General features: G+C 37.5%; 1 protein-coding gene across 1 annotated transcript in view; it reads right to left on the reverse strand.

The window, feature by feature from the left end:
- Positions 1-22378, reverse strand: part of LOC136867410 (innexin inx3) — an 87079-nt gene that overhangs the window by 11724 nt on the left and 52977 nt on the right. Inside the window, exons 3-5 of the mRNA XM_067144606.2 lie at positions 17425-17648; positions 14763-14981; positions 4854-5010 (exon numbers count right to left, since the gene is read on the reverse strand). Coding sequence (XP_067000707.1) covers positions 4854-5010; positions 14763-14981; positions 17425-17648 — 600 coding nt within the window. The remainder of the gene's footprint in view (positions 1-4853; positions 5011-14762; positions 14982-17424; positions 17649-22378) is intronic.

Consider the following 22378-nt stretch of genomic DNA (forward strand, 5'->3'; position numbering starts at 1 on the left):
TAATTCCTAAGACAATTATTATTATACTCTACATAGTATTATCTTTAATAGTCCGTTTATATAATACTTTTGTAAAAAGTTGAGAGTTGGAAAAATATAATACATTCAATACATTGAACACAGGAAGCTGGTAGAGCATAGAAGTTAATATCTCCAACATTTTTCTACATTACTTTAATAATAATAATAATAATAATAATAATAATAATAATAATTGCTTTACGTCCCACTAATCCCACTAACTACTTTTATGGTTTTCGTAGACGCCAAGCTGCCAGAATTTTGTCCCGCAGGAGTTCTTTCTCGTGCCAGTAAATCTACAGACACAAGGCTGATGTATTTGAGCACTTTCAAATACCACTGGACTGAGCCAGGATTGAACCTGCCAAGTTAATGTCAGAAGGCCAGCACCTCAGCTGTCTGAGCCACTCAGCCCAGCTTCAAAATTTTTAAAAAATTACTCTTTTACTTGCTTGTTCAATCTCGCATGGAGTCCCATATCACTTTCGAGTTTCCAGACTTATATCAGTATTGTAAATAATCTATTCGATAACTTGTGTTATCTGAAGCCATTTCTTTTCAGTTGTGACTCAGTTAATTTATAACCGCTAGGTTTTTTTTTTTTTTTTTTTTGCTAGGGGCTTTACGTCGCACCGACACAGATAGGTCTTATGGCGACGATGGGATAGGAAAGGCCTAGGAGTTGGAAGGAAGCGGCCGTGGCCTTAATTAAGGTACAGCCCCAGCATTTGCCTGGTGTGAAAATGGGAAACCACGGAAAACCATCTTCAGGGCTGCCGATAGTGGGATTCGAACCTACTATCTCCCGGATGCAAGCTCACAGCCGCGCGCCTCTACGCGCACGGCCAACTCGCCCGGTGCTAGGTTTTTCAGTCTGCCTAAACTAATATTGAGTAAATAAATTTATAAACTATCAGAAAAAAGAAAACATATGGTAACAGAATTTTGTTATACCTGAATGAGAAAAAATTAAATGGTGTATGGCGTTTAGTGCTGGGAGTGTCCAAGGACATGTTCGGCTTGCCAGGTGCAAGTCTTTTGATTTGACACCCGTAGGCAACCTGTGTGTCAGAATGAAGATGAAATGATGGTGAAGACAACACATACACCCAGCCTCCGTGCCAGCGAAATTAACCAATGATTGTTAAATTTCTCGATCCTGCCAGGAATCGAACCCGGGACCCCTGTGACCAAAGGCCAGCACGCTAACCATTTAGCCATGGAGCCGGACACCTGAATGAGAAACAGCTTAATTCAAATTGAATGACACGTTTTGTTCTTGAAAGGACATCATCAGATGGTATCAAATCACTCTCAAAAATATTAATAAATACGTCAACACTTTTCTTTATTTCTGTTTAAATCCTTAAAAACTTGAAATTTGGAAATTATCTTAATGAAATCCTCACTTCTCACCATTTTAACACAGAATGCAAGCAGTTGCAATACCATTACTCTGTTTTTGGCATGAGTCCAGTTGGCTAGTCAGTCCGTTAACCTTCCACCATGACTAGGTCAATAGCACGCTGTAGTTTACTTTTAGGTAATGTATTATTATTATTATTATTATTATTATTATTATTATTATATTAAAATTGTTTTGTAAACTATGCAGGAGTTTTTAATGAGCATTTAATGGGCTGTCTATTATACTGGTAATGATTTTCATTAATTAAGTTGTTTCTCTTTCAAGTATAATTCTGTTACCAAATGTTTTCTTTTTCAGATAGTTTATCAATTTATTTATTCAAAATTAGTTTTGGCAGACTGAAGAACTGAATAGTTATAAATATTCCATAACAGCTTCCAATTTCTGCATCAGTAGCTACGGGCAGTTGCATAACTTAATATCTTACATATCCTGCCCTGGAACGATTATAGTTATAAGCTGAAAGTTTCATTGAGATCCTCATCAACAATTCCATACTCTTCTTTCTAAGCCTGTCCGCAATGGAACTAATCTTGAAGGGGTGAAGGTTGGTGGAACCAATAATAGATAAATATCTGATATTCAGAAGACATCTCTAATTTTTGTGATAGGTTCTTGTTAAAAGAGAGGAAGATGGAACAAGGGAGTACAGTTTTTGCACACTGTGGGATAACAATGAGTGAAAAACAGGAATTGACAATTTGAATGATAAACGTGAACTGGATGAAGATGAAATATGACAAGTACAGTAGTTTGTTCAGATAGGTAAGTTTTTGCATCAAAGATTTCAAAACAATGATGTGAGGATAGGGGTTTGAACTGAAACAGATTCATTTATTCTACCATATTGGTCCAAATATACGACATCCTCAGATATGAGACAACCTTGAATTTTTGGAAGGTATTTACAAAAATTAAATAATGAGTGCAATTACATCATATTCAAACTCTCCTGTAACTAAGATAATTAAATAAGCCCTAAAGTAAAACTTAGAACAAAGGTTTTATTTATTTTATTTTTAAAAATTTATTTTACGTCCACATTGGAGCACTGAAATCATTCTATATACAGTTAAGTCTTATGAATATTGGTTACAAATTTGGTTGATGTATCTTCTTTTGTTCCCAGAAATGTTTCATTCTCTCTGACCTGGCTGCCCGTTCTTCATCAGTTATGTTGTACTGTTTGCGTGTATAGGTCTTCAGTTTAAGTCTCACATCGTTATTTCTCAGGATCCTCTTCTCTGTTTTCAATTTGTTGAATTGTCAAGCCTATTCATTTAAATCTTCTTGGACTTCTTTGAACCAGTGATTTTTAGTTTTACTATTCCAAAAGTAGTTGAATAAATGTTTGAGTATCCTAGTCTCTGATAGTCGTGATATGTGACAGAAAAAAGCAACTCTTCTTTTCCGCATTGTATCTATTATAGACTCGGTCTCCTAGTATACAACTTCATTAGGTAGTAATTGCCATTGTCCATCTACCTGGTGATTTTTGTTTAGAAATGTTCTAATGATTCGTCTACTTTTTCTGTAATTTATCTGTAGTTGATTTCATATTCAAATTGGATAAGGTTTCACTAGCATAGGTTGCTTCAGGCTTGATAACAGAGTTGTAGTGTTTAAATTTTGCATTTATCAAGAGAGATTTCTTCTTGTAGGTTGGCCAAGTAATGTGTTGTGCTTGTTTTATTTTGGTAATTCTATTTTCAACTGATATTTTCTCTTTTAAGTTCCAGGTTAAAATTTCTCCAAGATATTTAAATTTATTAACAACCTTAATTTATTTGTTATTAGTCAGTGTGATATGTGATGTTTCCACTTTGAAGGATGGCATCATTTCCGTATTTTCAAAGGAGATTTGTAAACCAATTTTTGCTGCTATTTGTTCTAATTCTTCAATTTGGAGTTTAGCCTCTTCCAGACTACTTGCAAGTATCACAAGGTCATCTGCAAATGCTAGACAGTTGAGTTTGATATTTTGCCAATCTTGATGTTTGGCTGACATTTCTTAGACCATTCTCGCACGACTTTCTCCAATGACATTTCTTAGACCATTATCGCACGACTTTCTCCAATGCACAGTTAAACAGTATTGGTGAGAGACCATCCCCCTGTCGAAGTCCAGTCTGGATTTCAAATGATTCAGACAACTCTCCTCGAAATTTAACTTTTGCTCTAGTTTTCTTGAGGGTAACACCAACGAGATTAATGAGTTTCTAGTGTAACCCAAATTCTTTAAGGATTTTAAGTAATGACTCACGATGAATAGTGTCATATGCTTTCTTGAAGTCAACAAAAGTGATAACTAGCTTTTTGTTTCTCATTCTTTGATGGTTCCTGGTTGGCTGATTGCAGTGGTTTCCCACTGAGCGGTGGGGTCGCCACATCCCTATGCTGGAAGGTTTTATTTTAATATAAAATACTGTGCGCTTTCCTCACTTTTTTTATATAACGTTGATAGGCGACTAATACATCAGCATAATTTGCCGGTAGGCATCACACAATAGTAGTGCAACATCATAAACACAGTCTCAAATGTTGCATCATTTGTTTACACTACCCAGGGTTGCCTTGCAGAACTATTAACTCATTGTCCCCTCCAATGTCTTCATTCTAATAATTTTGTAATTTACAGTATTCGATAACCCCAGATTAGCTATTCCTGCACAAATTCAGTAACAAGTCGATCGATTTTAAAAAATATTCCTGTTTTTGGTCCTCTGCTAGCTTTCCTTGATTGGCCGGCAATCTTAAACTTTTCTTCATTTTTCTGCCAATGTCATACGCTGCGCTCGGAAACACCTGCAGATTATTTGTATGCTTTGCCTTGTATAAAGCCTGAAATTTGATGTTTATATAATAACTTTTCCTATTTCTTTTATTTCTTCTTTTTCTTCTTCTTAGTTTGTTTGTATGGACTTAGCTTTCGGTCGTTGCCCAGTCACCAGTTTTATTTTTTGAGAGATGTAGGTATATGGAGGGAAAGGTTTCTTTGGCTGGAGATATTGACAACTTTATTTCCTTTACTTAACTGAGATGATGCTGTATAATCTGCCCTGACTGGAATTGTGACCAAAATTAAATGTACTGTATTAAGGCAATGATGCCAAACCAAGCTACAATGGATCAAAGCCAAAAATTGGAATAAAATGGTCCAAGTTCAGGAAATTTTGGTTTATTCAAGATCTTGAGCTCAGCCACAATGCACTTGATGACAAGCCAGTATAGTTGGGGCATGATACAAATAGATTTTCACGAAAATTAGTTTTTAAAATGTTAAATATGTTATGCCTACATTTTTTATAAGTGCATTTTAACATAAATAACGTAGTCTTATATTCAGACCAATATAGTATGTGGCTAGACTACAGAGCAAGATGAAATGAATTCTGCAGCATACCTGATGGGCCATACTTATGGAATATGCACTTTGTGACCCGAGGGAACACCCGTGTGAAGGGATTATCGGGCTCATCTCCATCATGTTGTATTGCATCTATACCATACGTAAGGAACATTCCTCCCAAGAATTTGTTGGTCAAGAATATGTTGAATATCTGTAAACATACAGACCATTAGAGGATTAGCATAATTATACACAGTCAGGTGAAATCGGATTCACATATTTATGAAAATATATTTCATTAAAAAAAGAACATGTTATTGCTTATAGAGGAAGCAAGTTATGTACACAAATAAAGGATGAGTACATTGTCAGACAAACTGAAAATTGTAAACAAAGGCAAGGAGGTAAACAACTAATAGGTAATCTGCCATCTGTGCGATAGCCCTAAACGCAGATCAGCATTGATTGATTGATAGATTGATAACACAGAAGGTAACTTCTTCACACACTGCTGTCTTCATAGGCGAGATCTTTCTACTCATCGGCTCAACTGCCTACAGAGATCCTACCAAACCCTGATGAGCTTGTTTCATCAAGGAAGGCATTGAAATGAGTCTGTTTCTTCTTTCTCGAAATGTTTGCGACCATTAGCTATGTGTACTCTGTATATCGCCTCAGAGAAATCTTCTGTGTTGTTCTGGTAATGTCCCTCATGTTCGTAACTTATTAAGTTTGAACTTATTAAGTGCTGCCCAATGTCCTTCTATTTTCCGTTTTATTACCAGTTGTAGGATTTTGTATTTTTCATTAAGAATCACGTGTCTCAAACAAACAAAACTGACTCCTTATGTCATAAAAGAAGTACACTCTCCAAATTTCACATTACTACGTAGAGCAGTTTGGGCTGGGCATTGATGAATGAGTCTGTTACCTAAGGCTAGGTAGAGGTAGAGCGAGTCAACGGTGGTGCTAAACTAAGGATGACCTGTGGGATTCTACAAACAGATACATTCAGATATACTACCAAATACGGTATTTACTCAGGAATATTTCTTGCCAAATGAGGTATCATTTTCAGAATTTTACATTAACAATGGTGCTTATGTTGATATTCTGGACATACAATGATCAATATACAAACAATAATAAGAATAAATAACATTATGAACATGTATAAAATTATATCAGTTAATTATTTTCAGAAATTGCACAGATATACGAAGGTATTATCAATCACGATAATGATAACTACTTTTTCAGTTTTCAAAGATGCTAAGGTGCTGGAATTTCATCCTGCAGGAGTTCATTACCAATACGAGGCTGGTGTATTTGAACACGTTCAAATACCACCAGACTGATCCAGTGTCGAACCTCCCAGCTTGGAGACAGAAAGCCCTTTATGCAGTAAAGTGAAGAAGCAATACTGTAGAATGGTTGATGCAAGTGTAGGTTAATGTTTTTGACACTGAAAAAGCTGTCAAAGCTTAGGAAATAGCATAGGCACTTCGGAAGTAACAAGCAAATCCGTCTGCTATTTCCTTATTGAAGAAACTGTGGATTATTAGTTTATTACAGCTCTATAATGTGTTAATGACATGGAATCAGATTCATTTAACACAAGTTTATAACAAATTATTTTGATGAACATTTGTATTTTTTATAATAAAAATATCTTAGAAATTTTATTTTGTATTTTTTCTACTTTATTAACTGAATGAAAGAAACGAGGATTCCAGACTACACATGCATATTCCAGCTTGCTGATGATGGAATTAAATAAAATCTTTACAGAATATGCATCACTAAGTTCCTGTGAATTCCTAGTTATAAAACATAACAATCTGACACATACAATTGTTATGTTAATTGATAACTTTTTCATCATGAGCACTGAAAGAAATGTTATTTTTGTACTATCTGCTTTACATTGCAATGACACAGATAGGTCTTATGGTGATGATGGGATAGGAAAGGGCAGGAGTGGGAAGGAAGCGACCATGGCCTTAATTGAAGTACAACACCTTTGCATGGTGTCAAAATGGGAAACCTCAGAAAACCATCTTCAGGGCTGTCGACAGTGGGGTTTGAACCCATTATCTCCTGAATGCAAGCTGATAGCTATGTGACTCAAACCTCACAGCCACTTGCTCGGTATTGATAATATTACCAAGGTCATTCACTACACCACTACTGAAGCTCTGAAATTCATTAATATGTATTTTGAGGTCAACAGCAAACATTAAGCACTTTGAATATTTCACCACTTCTGGTAAGATTAATAAATAACATGAAGAATAAAGGGCCAAGATTTGATCCATGGAGTATTACATTTCAATGATAAAGTTTGACTATACAGTACATACCATTGCCTTGATGACAGATAAAAAGAGATCAAGTGTAACATATCTAGAGCTAAACCAAATATTGATAATTTCTGTAAGAATGCATCAAACTCCCCTTCCTATAAATGAATATTTCCCCCAATTTGTCCTCTTGAATTCCAACTTCATCTTCATATTGTGATCTTTCCTACTTTTAAAGACACTACTCAATCTTATTCGTCTACTGATATAATTCCATGCCATCCCTCCATTGGGCAGCTCAGAACATACCACTTAGTCGAGAAGCTTGTCTTCTTACTCCCAAATCTTTCCAGCCCAAACTTTGCAACATTTTTGTAACGTTATTTTGTTGGAAATCACCCAGAACAAATTGAGCTGCTTTTCTTCGGATTTTTTCCAGTTCTTGAATCAAGAAATCCTGGTGAAGGTCCCATACACTGGAACCATACTCTAGTTGGGGTCTTACCACAGACTTATATACCCTCTCCTTAACATCCTTACTACAACCCCTAAATACCCTCATAACCGTGTGCAAAGATCTGTAACCTTTATTTACAATCCCATTTTTGTGATTAGCAAAATGAAGGTCTATCCTTATACTTAGACAGGTGGTTACCATTCAGGGTCATATATTGCTTTGCTTTTTATGCTTAGCAAAATTAAAGGATGATTTAGGATCCCTTTTAATATTAATTTCCGACTGAGAAATGACTGTCTATATGCTTTTGCTATTAGCCTCTTGCAGTCCTTTCTTACAAGGGAACTATCGATAAGTTCATATCGAAACCGACAATGCAATTTTGCTGACAGGACAAGGAGACCATAAAATAGTGATGTGCAAAAATTTAGCAGCCATTTGGAACTGGAATGTTTCAAAATTTTGATTTAAATTCTGTGTGACCGGGCGAGTTGGCCGTGCAGTCAGGGGCGCGCGGCTGTGAGCTTTCATCCGGGAGATAGTGGGTTCGAATCCCACTGTCGGCAGCCTTGAAGATGGTTTTCCGTGGTTTCCCATTTTCACACCAGGCAAATGATGGAGCTGTACCTTAATTAAGGCCACGGCCGCTTCCTTCCAACTACTAGGCCTTTCCATCCCATCGTCACCGTAAGACCCATCTGTGTCGGTGCAACGTAACGCCAGTAGTAAAAAAAAAAAATTCTGTGTGATAACACAGGTACTGGAGAACCCTTGCATCTTGCTGGCGAGCAGTGCACAGCACAGTGGATTTGCAGTTGTGCTGGAGAGAGATAGAACAAACTGGCAGATTACCATGTGCCAAAGTCACTTTAGAGCTAGGGAACGAATGTGAAACATAAATGAGGTGCGTTAATCACATGATAAAAACACGAATATTTTTGGCACCAAGCACAATGAATATGCAGTGTAATGCCCCATTGTTCTCCACAGTTTTCCTTACTTGTTTGAACTTCAAACTCGGGAGGGCTCTATGTTGTGCAATTGGTTGCGAACGAAACTCTTGTACCAATGACTGTTGGAGAGTTAGTGATTGAAACATCTGCGAGCACAAAATATCTAGGAGTAACACTTGACTCCAACCTCACATTCTGGAATCATATTCAGAGAGTGACAGACAAGGCAGTAAAATACATGACTGCACTTAGCAGACTGATGGGAAATATTAAAGGTCCGAAACCCAGTAAACGACGTCTTCCCATGTCGACGGTTCAGTCAGTGCTCCTATATAGCTCTGAAATCTGGGCTGAATCCTTGAGATTTGCTTGGTATCGGAGAAGGATAGCTGCAGTACAACGAAGAGCGGCTTTACGTATTGCATGTGCATACCGCACGGTTTCCGAACCTGCAATCCTCACAGTGGCAGCAATAGCCCCAATAGACCTACTTGCATTGGAGCGACATGAAATCTGGCATACCCAAGGAGAGCTGGGAAAGAAATGTGCAAAGAAGCATGCTTTCAGTCAACGGATGAGGCTATGGAAACTCAGATGGGAAAGTGACCTTCAAGACAAATGGACTAAGCGACTGATACCACGCTTGGATATCTGGGTTGAAAGGGTCCATGGTGAAGTAAATTACTACCTCACGCAGCTTCTAACAGGACATGGATATTTCCAGAAATTCCTTCATAAAGTGGGCAGAGCGAGTGACGCAGCATGCATATACTGTGGATGACATCGACGACGTATTTCACACCTTTTTTGTGTACAGCCATTGGACGATTCAGAGAAGATGCATGGAAACTGAACTAGAAGAATTGACAACAGATAATATTATTTCTGCGATGCTCCAAAACCAGGAATCCTGGGATCGCGTGGCAGTGTATGTAGAGCATGTCCTTCGTCAGAAGAAGAAGGATTTGGATGCGTATGAACGTTTGTAAAGGAGAAATGAAGAAACAAGAAGTCTGAAAGACAAAGCACGATATCACCCTGAAGTAATGCGAGAGCGGTTCCAGGGTGATGAAACACATCGTGGGAAAAGGGTGTGTGGTTTTTAGTGGGTAAGAATCCCACACACTTGTGGAGAGTCACAAGTGTCTTTTGAAGATTTTCCACAATCCCTCATTTAAAAATAATAATAATAATAATTATTATTATTATTATTATTATTATTATTATTATTATTATTATTATTATTATTATTATTATTATTATTATTATTATTATTATTGCAGTGGAGATGATAAACGCAACTGGAGCTGTAGTGGACATATTGAGTTCTCAGGATTGTCTGGGAGAATAAGGAGGTCCCTGTGATTGGCAAAACGGAATAATCATCCCAATTTTCAAGAAAGGCGACAAGAATGTATTGAAGAACTACAGGGGAATTACTCTAATATCCCATGTTGCTAAGATAATGGAGAGGATACTGGAAAGTAGGATAAGGTTGAGCATTGAGAATCAGATACAGGAAAATCAGTTTGGTTTCAGAAGTGGAAGGTCAACAATAGAGCCCATTTTTATTATGAGACAACTAATGGAAAAGCAATGGGAGTACGGGAATGATATGGTGATGAGATTCAATGACATTGAAAAGGCATATGACAGTGTCCCCAGGACTAAAGTTTGGGACAGCCTGGTGCAAAAAGGAATTGGACAGAGTTGTGTGCAAACACAAGTTGGCAGGACAAGTTGGTTCAAAATCACTAGTGGGCTGAGACAGGGAAATCTTCTATCACCAATCCTGTTTACAATAGTAATTAATGACATCATGAGAACAGCAAAAGCAGCATATGGAGGAAGAGAAATGAACATGTTGTTATTTGCAGATGATATTGTGATTTGGGGAGAAGAGGACATGAAGGTTCAAGAACAGTTGGATGTGGTGAATGGAAAAATCAAAGAATGTGGACTGAAAATAAGTGTAGAAAAGAGTAAAACTCTTCTTATGAATAGAGGGGAGAAAGAAGGCAAAGGTCAGATTAGACTTGCAGACAAGCCCCTGGAAGTAGTGGAGACTCTCAAATACCTGGGGAGTGAATTATTGGAGAATGCTCGATTGGATGCTGAGATTAGCAAGAGGATTCAAGATGGAAGTTGTTTCTATCATAGTGTAAGAAACATGTTATGGGACAAAGGTGTGCCAATGGAAGCAAAGGAAACTATGTACAAGATGTATTACGTACCCATAACAACTTACGGAGCAGAAACTTGGACGATGACAAAGAAGGATGAGAGTCGAATATAGGCAGCCGAAATGTTCTTGAGTATGATACAGAAGAGTAGAAGAGACAAAATAAGGAATGAGAAAATCCAGGAAGAAATTGGATTGGAAGAAATGAATGATAGAATGGAGAAGAGCTAACTAAGATGGTTTGGGCACATAAAGTGAATGAGTGATGAAAGAATGCCAAAAACGGTGATGGAAATGCGAATGCAAGGAAGGAGAGGCCGTGGGTGACCATGATTGAGATGGAAGGACACAATCCAACACATTATTATAGGTAGAAACCTGGACTGGGACACAGTGTTTGAGGAGGAGTGGTGGAAAGACCGAAGAAAGTGGAGAGGAACCCTATTTGCCCCTACCCAGCTACAGCTGGTTAAAGGGAAATGATGGTGATGATGATGATATGATTATTAATATTATTATTATTATTATTATTATTATTATTATATTCATTTACAGTCACTTGAGACCACGTTAAGCAAAAATCACACATTACTGGAAGCCTTCTTTACAGCCCAAAATCTTTGATTTCTTTCTCTGGCAACCTGTCTTCTTTCCTCGGTCCATCCCCTATTCATTTTCTCTTCGTCATGGCAGCCTCTGAAGCTGTCAATCACTGATCTATACTTTGTTCAGTTTAGGATGCCTTAATACCAATATAAAAGGTCCATTATTTCGGGACAAATATTTCGGTTTCCCAATAGGGATCAACATCTATATCATTAGGATGTCTTCCCGATTTAATCCAGATTGCTCAGATCATTTCTTACCTCCCTGAAACATTTGTCGGAAACTTTAGGTCTACTGTCAAGCATTTTAAAAATCTGTTTTGTCTTTCCCAATTTTGTCCATTCTAAACAGATGTCCATAAAATTTGAGTCTTCTTTTCTTCACTGACTCAATCTTTTATTTTTTTGGTATATTTCTCCCCTTCCTTATAACCTATACTGGCCAACCACGATTTTTTGACCCATTATCATGCGGAGGATCTTCCTCTCAAATTTCTCCGCTTCTCTCAGTTCCAACATTCCTGTCATTTGGAGGCATTCGCTAGCATACAGACACTCTGTTTTGATTTTTTTTATTGTTGTGTCTTAGTTCAGCTCGCCTTGAGATGGTTTTCCTCTGGTACAGAGCATGTGTCCTACGAAAAGCAGTGACCATCTTCTCTCGCCTTGTGTAGTTTGCTTCTCTCTCACTAGTACGATTTCTCTGAGGTACTTGAAGCTGTCACCTCTTTCTATCTTACCATGCACGGTCTTCAAGTGATGACGAGCTGTTTTGATATTGGTCACATATTTTGTTTTTTTCACAGGAAATGTGGAGTCCTGCTTTACATGCTTCCTCCTTTAGTATATTTATCTGCTCTAAGCTGTGTTAATGTTTCTATACTTATATTTAAGTTGGATGTTATTTGCTGTTAAAATGTTCACTTAATTTTTACAACCTTTGTTTAGCGGACATCTCTCATAACAGACATTCTTCCACGGAACCAACTGTGCTCACAGAAGAGAGGTTTGACTGTAATACCGTATAATCCCGAATACCACCCGCCACCGAATAAGACCCGCACCCTAAATTTGAGAGGGCGAAATATGGAAAAAAGTAGAAAATCAAATAACTTATATACCTATTCAATTTTCTTCAAATATACCACAAATATAAATTCAAACAGCTTACAATTCATAAAATCAGCACAAAAATCATAAATAAAATTGGTCCAATACTCAGATCATTCACAATTCACTATCATCTGAAGTTTCACCATAGCAACTTTTGTCGCTGGCATCTTTCCACAAATAGTCGTCCTCACTACCATCCACTGAATTTGAAATTCCATGTTTCTTAAAGCTTTTGGACACTAGATCATTGGGAATGTGTGCCCATGAGGTCTTGATTCAGCTGCACATTAGTCCCACTTCAGGCCTCTTCACTCGTCCGGTTGGTGTTAACGCAGGATCACCATCAGAGGTCCATTCAATGTATAACTGTTTCATTGCCGTTCTGAAAAGCCGGTTCACACACACATCCAACGGTTGTAGAATAGAAATGAGTCCTCCGGGAATTATCGCAAGATCGGTTTCTCCTTTCCTCATCATATCTTTTACGGCGTCAGTTGTATGTACTTGGTAACTGTCCAAAACAAGCATGTTTCATTTTTGTAACAAAGCTCCCGGGCGAGGTTGCCAAACGCACTTCACCCAGTCGTCAACTAACGCACTGTCCATCCAGCCGGACTCATGTGTTCTAACACCGGACAGCAAGTTTACTTTCGGAAGTGTTTTCCTTTTCAGAACCACATATGGAGGGAGTTTGGTTCCATCCGCTAATATGCACATCACCGTGCATCGTTGCTTTTCGTTACCACCTGTTCCGATGGTTACATATTTAGAACCCTTCGTATCCACTGTATTTTCCAACAGCATTTCAAAATAGACAGGTGTCTGGTCAGCATTCGCAATTTGCGACAGCAAATAAGAATTTTGCTTCCTCAAATGAATAATGTGACGCTGAAAGGCCATTAATTTTTCCTCATACGTACATCTCCGAATGCACAATCTCTTTCTCCGATAAAAGTTTCGGATCCATCCGCGGCTTGCAGTAAAACACTGTATTTTGAGTTCCTTTGAGACCTCTAGTGCTTTCAATTGACACATTTCACTAGAAACACCTTATTCTAACTCACATTTTTCTATCACAAATCTGTGGAGTCGTTCTTCAATTTCTGGAAACACTGCACTCCGCCCGCGGAATGCTCTGCGATCCCCGTTACTTTTTAGAAGTTTTCCCTCCTTCTTCCGCCAATCACGAATACACGATTCATCAATATCGTACTTTCTGCCAACGGCACGATTTCCATATATTTCAGCTTCGCTTACAACTTTAAGTTTCTCATGCACAGTGAAAGACCGCAGGCGCCGTTTTGAATCCATCACTTACTATCGAGACAGCACTTTCATGGGACAGATACGGAACTCGAATGTGAGTGCAGTAGACTTCCGTAACCAACAGTCTTGGCTCTCGCAAAGTACGATATCCCGCGAGATCAGCTAGTCGCGCACCCAGCATGACAGTAACACTTGTGAAACAAATGATTATCAAGCATCTGCTGCTGCTGCTGCACACCCAAGATTTAGAAGCAATATTTTGGGGGAAAAAGTGTGGATGGTATTCGGGATTATATGGTATTTTTTTTTTTTTGAAAACTTCACTGCTGTCATGTTAAAAGAAGGTCAATGATCTCCTTTCTGTGAAGTAATTGTTTTTGTACGGTAACTGTAATTTTACTGATTACTTTTTGAAAAAGTAATTTGTAATTGTAACTGAGTAAAATATTTCTCAGGTAACTGTAATTCAGCCCAGTTACATTTTTTCTTCCTATCACTGTCTGTCTCAAAATGTCTCACAAATTTTACAATAAAGCCAGCATTAGCATGGTTAGCGATGAGTACTGTAAGAACAAAAATTATTTTGTCAAGTAAATGACAAATTATTTGAAATTCTAGAAGTCTCGAACTAAATAATTATGGGAACCTATCGTAGACATCAATCATATAGTCAGTAACATTAATGTCAAGTACACGACAAACATACTTAATAACAGAAACAGTACCAAAGACTTCCGAAGTGTTACACCAACCAAATGTGTACAGACACGGAGCTGATTACATAGCATAAAAATTGGCCCTGAATCTTCATGCAACCTTGACAAGTCTCTGCTGAGACACCTCGTAACCCATCACTGATTATGCCAAATTCTACCTCCTCCCAGTTCTTCTATATCCATAACGATATAAACTGAATGACAATGTATACTTTACTTATGAAATAAACAATGTAACTTGACTTATGACACAAACTTTAGGTTACAAAAGTTAGGAAGAGTTCAAGAGATTAACACAGAATAGGAACAGTATGCAAATTGCATCAAGCCACTCTATGGAATGATAAGTCTGTTAAGTCTCTACTTACCACATTGAAAAAGTTGAGTACTTCACAGAAGTAGTATCCAATAGCATACCAAGTGTGTATAGAAATCGAGTCAATTAAGTAGCGCACAAGTCGGCTTTGGATCTTCGTGCGCTGTTCACGGGTCTCCGCCAGGACACCTCGTAACCCATCGCTGATCATGCCAACTTTCCCCCCCTCCCATTTCTTCCATATCCAATGAGGCATATAGAATAGAATACCCTAGAAAGAAGAAGTAGAGGGAGATGTTATGCACACAATGAATTTTTTGTCAAAATCAATCGAAGGTGTGATGTAAAAAAAAAAATATATATTGGAGACAGGTGAAGGACTGTCCTGGGTTTTCGTGACAACTAAATTATTTTGTGTATATAAACAACATGTTCTAAGTCATTGATTCTCAACCTTTGTGGACCTGTGCCCCCCTTTTCATCCGTAACTTATTTCATGCGCCCCCCCCCCCCAAAGAATTACCGATTTACAAAAAGTTCTACTTTTCTGTTAGGGTTATCTTGACAAATATTTTATAATTATTATTAAAGTATTAATTATGAGTGCATATTAGCAATAGTTATAGTGCAATCACTTTACAAAGAAAGTCAAAAATAACACAAATAATAATACAAGAGAATAAAACAAAATACAGTAAATATATTAAGAAGGATTCTACACTCAATGCAAATTAGCATTTCAAACTACATCATTCGATTTGATTTTGTCAGGACAGAATTAATAAGATTAATTCATTTGATTTGACAAAAGCGTGCATAGTAAACCCAGATTTACATAGATATGCTGATGGAAATTGCTCAATACGATTTGAAAATAAAATAAAAACGTTAAAATTATTTTATTTTTTGTAAATTTGTCATACATTCATATTTATCAGTTGATTTATTACTTTATTATTTTTGTAATTGTATTACATTTCTTATACACGTAGAAAAGTTTATGTAAAAATATTTTAAAATGCAATAATTTTTACTATACTTCATGATAAAAATGTTAGTACTTTTATAATTTTTTACACATTTCATTACACAATTCATAAACATGAATTTCTTGTTCTGACGTTACTATAAAGTATAATAATCTTAGGAAAAACTTTTTCCTACATGTACGATTTAGCAGTGTCAAAGATAACTTTTTGTAGTCAATTCTTTTCTTTGTCACAAATTGTTACTGTTTAACAAATTTGCATGTGTTTTTCATTGCTCACCATGCCTCTCCTTAAATTCTCCAATACCTCCCCAGGGGAATGCACCCCCCAGCAAGTTGAGAACTGTTGCCCTAAATAAATATGTTCAATTACATTAATTTCAATACGTTATGCGCAGGAAACAAAATTAATTATTTTGACATGTGATAACTAAATACTCGTTGACTACAACTTGTAGTCATGGAAATACAGTAGGCCTACATAAAAGCTTGTTTAGGAATACAACATAAATAATTAACTACAAATGAACTGTATCTATTAAAGAAACTATTTAACATAGTTTATATTGACTATTTTAAATAGTTTCTTTAAAAGATTTAGACAAGTCAGTACAGGATCAAATAAAATACCTATTGTAGTTAAGTTTATCAACAAATGAACTGTAGGTTAAACAAATAAATAAATAAATAAATAAATAAATAAATAAATAAATAAATAAATAAATAAATAAATAAATAAATAAATAAATAAATAAATAAATAAATAAATAAATAAATATCACCATAAACAAAATATGTGATGTTATATATCTGAAATTTCATTCAGCAGATGATGTGGAGGGCATCTCTTTTTGCAAAAGACAGGTTGTGCTTGATGCAATCAATCTCACACTTACAATATGAAGAAGTGCAGTGAGATGTACATCAATTTGAGAGGCTCTTCATGGAGATTTATTTATCTTCATTACAGAGAACAGTTTCTCATTCTGAGAAAGTACTCTCTTTTATTCATTCCAGAAATGAGAATCTACTTGCAGACGTTTTTAAATCTGAGTTTATAATACAACCCGGCCATTACGTGAGTATATCCTCAGCTAGTGAATACATTCTCAAGAAATTTATTAAGCGGAGTATTTGCTCAGAAAAGTTGAGTATATACTAAGTACTCATGTTTATTGATACCACCCAAGAATGAACCTATTGCGATATCCACTGATGGTAGCAGTGATATAGGTAGTACAGTTGCTACCGGTATATCCTGCCATCGTGTCATGTTTTAACAAAGAATCAAAGATGATTGAAAATCGTTTGCTATCCATGAAAAATTTGGAAAATTTTTAAAAAAGTGATGAGTTATAGAGAAGTGTTTAATTTTTTGTGAATTTGATCTCAATTCATACCCAGAAAACAGAGATATACATGCTTTTTCTCTTTCCTGTGCACCATTATAAAATATACATGATGAAATCCATCAATTAAAAAATATTTTTATTTTTATTTCTGAACATTGGCAGGCATGTTAGATTAGTTAAGCTAAACAGAGGTGTGGAAATTAAGTACAAAAAAAAAGTTTGCTTTTCAGTCCCGAGAAAACAGAGCAGGGAAAATATGCTATGGAGTTAAATATGCAAGTAAATATGGTATACATCCTGTGCAATACACATTTATGTAACTACCCAAATACATTACATCAGTAACAAAATGTCCATTTGTGAATTCAACTAACCTGGAGGAACAGTACAAATGGTACCCATTGGTAATATGCATGGTAGCGTTTACTTTCCTCATCTTCACGGTCTACTGGTCCAACACCAGGGTGTGCTATGTGTCGACCTACTTGACGATTGGCATTTTCATATTCACGTACAGTGAAGGTGGATGTAACCCAGCAATAAGTGTTGATTACATTTTCATTCTTCTTGTCATCGTAAATGCATTCTATTGCAGGGCCTAACAAAAACAAAGAAAAGCCAATTATACCTTAAAGAAAACAAACAGTTTCTAAATGTTCCTTACTATCAAAGTAGTCGCTCGAATGCATGCATATTTTTAACAGTGTTTGAGTGTGAATTCAGGATATTATATTCAAAAGTTAGAGGTAATAGATTGCAAAGTAACGAGAATGATTGATGGTACAAACAGGTACGACCACTGGTAGGAGGGTACTCAAAATGAGGAGTTAAAGGCTAAGTTATGAATAAACTTGATGGATGAAACTGTACATATCAACCGGCTTTGGTGGTGGGATCATGTGAGGCGAATACAGAAGGATAGGTTATCTAGCAGAATAATAGACTCGCCCATGGGGAGTAAGCCAGGTAGAAACGGTGATCAAGTCATTGTGGAGTTAGTTTTTAATGATGAGCAGAGGAGGAGACAACAGAGCTATTTTGTTTAGTTTCCTTATCACGTCCAATCACAGAGCTAGTTGCAAACAGATGATTATGGAGACAGTTAACTTACAGAGGCTAGCAGACTGAATGCTCAAAAGCATAACATGCATGTATGTAAATAGACTGTAAGTAATAATAATAATAATAATAAATAATAATAATAATAATAATAATAATAATAATAATAATACGAAGGTCGATCAAGTAGAAACGGGATTTTTGTTTCTGAACATTAACAGTTGGTAGGACTGGCCCTGCGCTTCTGCTATGCTTAGACGGGACCGTTAGGAGTGGGGAGAGCGTGCTGTTAGATATTTTCTGCCGTTTCGTCAGTAACGCTCACGATGTCGGAGCAACACGTGCACCCCTCCATTGCGCAACACATAATTATAAAATGTCTTGCTCGTGAAGGAGTTACAGCGGCGGAAATTTGCGAGAGATTGACTGCACAGTGTGGTGATCAACAGGAGTGGCGGAGGAAAGGGGAGGCAGCACCAGTGCAAGCCAAGACTCGACTGTCAGCTGGTAAGGTCCTTGCAACCGTTTTATTCGATCGGCGAGGCATTTTGATGGTTGATTTTTTGCATGAGCGACGCACAATCAATGCTGATTACTAATGCGAGCTGTTGAACAAGGCGAGGGTTGATTTCGCCGCAAAAGACGAGAACAACCTATTCGACAAGTCATCCTCCTCCACGACAGTGGGCGGCCCCATACCGGAGCTCTGTCTCCATCTCCAAGCTACAGGAAATGCACTGGACTACACTCTTGATCATCTCCTTATCGCCCTGCGATTTCCATTTGTTCGGACCGCTTAAAGAAGCTCTAGGAGGACAACGATTTAAAGATGACAACACTGTGGACATTTAAAGATGCGCAACTGGCTGGTGACAACCCTGTTCTTTTTACGATGAGGGCATCAAAAAGCTGCCCATACGCTCTGACAAATGCATTTCCAAAGCAGGAAACTATGTGAAAAAGTAAATTGTAATTGCCTTGTTTTTTTCAATAAATGTATTTAAATAAAAAATAAAATCCCGTTTATATTCGATCCCCCCTAATAATAATAATAATAATAATAATAATAATAATAATAATAATAATAATAATAATAATACCGATCGAGTTGGCCGTGCGGTTAAACGCGCGCAGCAGTGAGTTTGCATCCGGGAGACAGTGGGTTCGAATCCCACTGTCAGCAGCCCTGAAGATGGTTTTCCGTGGTTTTCCCATTTTCACACCAGGCAAGTGCTGGGGCTGTACCTTAATTAAGGCCACGGCTGCATCCTTCCAACTCCTACGCCTTTCTTATCCCATCGTCGCCGGAAGACCTACCTGTGTCGGTGCGACATAAAGCCATTAGCAAAATAATAATAATAATAATAATAATAATAATAATAATAATAATAATAATAACAGCATTGCAAATGGGAGATATTCCCTTAGCTATGCCTGCTTACAGTAGTATAGCAGAAAAATTAAATTAAAACTAGATGAAACCCATCAAAATATGATGGCCAATGGGGTAAATATTAAGTGAAATATTTCCATATGTATGACATTCTTTGTACAATTACCTTTTGGCAGTATTACAACTTGAGGACGCCGAAAGTTCACCCTCTTTCATTGCAATATATGCCATAGCTGAAAACTGGCTGAGGTAAATTGAAACCTGCATGTTCCAGCGTTTCCCCTTGAGCTTTATTGATCGTGATACAAAATGCTAAGCAAATTGGAAATTGGTTCCACCTAAAAGAAAATGGAAGTGTTTATCTGATAGAGTTAAATCATCTGATGGGATTATAGCTCTTTGTCTGTTTTGAATGTACAGTGCACTGGACTCCTGGTTTGCTACGAGCACGATGTCAACCAAAGCAGAATTGAAAATTGGCACATTAGTCGTTTGCTCGTAGTAAAGGTACAATCCTTCGGATTTCCATGACAGTAAATTATGACACGGAGGATCGACTCACTTTCCTAACTACCGGAGTGGAAGAAGTTCACAGCCTTAGGGTTAAAATTACAACATGGAGGTAGGAAATATAGGGAGAGCTACAAAGAGTGACATTGAGCTGAATAGTTCTTCTCGACTAAGCGACTCTCTGCAGCACAATACAGACTGGAACAGCTGACCGTGAAGACGTCCGACTGCGCATGCGTGCTTGCCACCTTCCACTTGCCCTCTCCCACAGTCCAGGTGCCCTTGAAGTACTGGTGAGCGCTTTGACCAATCAGAATGCTGTATTTTTCTTTAATAATTTAAAAATATATGGCAAGACATGTTTATACCTTTAAACACAATCTGCAAATCTACAGGCCAAGAGCTTTCATCAAATTGCTTTTACAACGTCAATCATTTCAGATGTTCCCTCAAACTCGCAGTAACAAAAATCAGCCTAGTGGTTCGTTGGGTTTTTTTTTATTTTTTTATTACAAGTTGTTTCGCGCCGACACAGACAAGTCTTAAGGCGACGATGGGATAGGGAAAGGCTAGGAGTGGGAAGGAAGCAGCCGTGGACTTAATTAAGGTAGAGCCCCAGCATTTGCCTCGTGTGAAAATGGGAAACCAAGGAAAAACATCTTCAGGGCTGCTGACAGTGGGGTTCGAACCCACTATCTCCCGAATACTGGATACTGGCCGCACTTAAGCGACTGCAGCTATCGAGCTCGGTGCCTAGTGTTTTAAACGCATACCGTAGATGAAATGAAATGGCGTATGACTTTTAGTGCCGGGAGTGTCCCAGGACATGTTCGGTTCACCAGGTGCAGATCTTTTGATTTGACGCCCGTAGGCGAACTGCGCGTCATAATAAGGATGAAATGATGATGAAGACGACACATACACCCACCCCTCGTGTCAGTGAAATTAACCAATGATGGTTAAAATTCACGACCCTGCCGGGAATCGAACCCGGGACGCCTGTGACCAAAGGCCAGCACGCAAACCATTTAGCCATGGTGCTGGACAATATATAGATAATATTATGTAACAGAAAGACAAATACAGGAAACAATGATAGGAAAAAAAAATATTTTTACATTATATCAAAAGAAGAAATTTCACGACATTAAAAGAATAAAAAGGAGTTGCATTAAAACAAGACAAAAAATATATATCAATTCAAAATTAAGAATTGTGTAACATAATTAAAAGCAATCATATAGAAATTCATATGAAATTTACAGAAAATAGCTTAAGATGTTTCCTTTCGTGTTGAACAAACCAAACCCCGTAAGTGCTACTGTCCTCATTAACCTTAAACTTCCAAGCAATTGCTTCCTCAACCTGTAGGCCTGCAGATTAGAAGTTCAAACCGAGGCCATTCTCTCACCGTCAGATAGCTCTCCTCAATTGTTCTGACGTAGGCGGAATGGACCTTGAACTAGCCCTCAGATCCAGGAATAATAATCAATATATAGCCCATATATACTAGCAAGATACCCGTGCTTCGCTACGGCATTATAATGAAATTTATAATTGAATGCTTATTGTTTTATACTTAATCCGCCGAAATTCGCGATCTGAGTGGTTTTCTAAGAGAATCCGCCAAAATTCGCGATCTGACTCGTTTTCTAATAGATTACGGCAGGTTTCCTCCCATTTTTCAATCTTTCTTTCCAGCAATCGATTTCGTACTTCCCGGGCTAGGTCCAGGTATTCCACCCGGTCAGTTGGGTCCCTAAATCTTTGCCGTCTTTTCCTATAAGCTTTTTTATTGTGGATCATATCCTTGAGGAGATCCGGCGTGGTGTCGTCTTGGGTGCCTTGGCAGTACTGAACCGGCGGCCGGACTGCAATCGTAGTCATTACCCGTTCAGGAACCGTTTCCAGCGCGGTCCGCACGTTATTATTATTATTATTATTATTATTATTATTATTATTATTATTATTATTATGGACTCCACAGCAAGATGCAAGACCGCTACTTGGCGGTAAATTACATCTGCTGCCATTGTCAATGATGACAGTATGAACAGTACCATTGTCGTCCGTAGGCAAGTGCGCAGGACTTTTGGCGATACGAATGACACACTTCCGTGCGTTATTGACCTTATTAAGAGGTGAACAATTGCACGGTCAATCTCATTCCTATCGTTTATTTCAAATGTGTTTAAATTTTTATTTATATGCCAGAAGAATCTACTTTAATCAAAGAAGGTTCTCTAAAGGAAAAGATGGCTCTTGAAAACGAACCCAGGAAAGATTAAAAATGATCGGTTTATGATCAGAATAAGTACATTGAAAATCCACAGCCTGTTTACAGTCATTCAACCGGGTCAGGAATG

This window comes from Anabrus simplex, chromosome 3, assembly GCF_040414725.1.
Source record: "Anabrus simplex isolate iqAnaSimp1 chromosome 3, ASM4041472v1, whole genome shotgun sequence".
Classification (NCBI taxonomy): domain Eukaryota; kingdom Metazoa; phylum Arthropoda; class Insecta; order Orthoptera; family Tettigoniidae; genus Anabrus; species Anabrus simplex.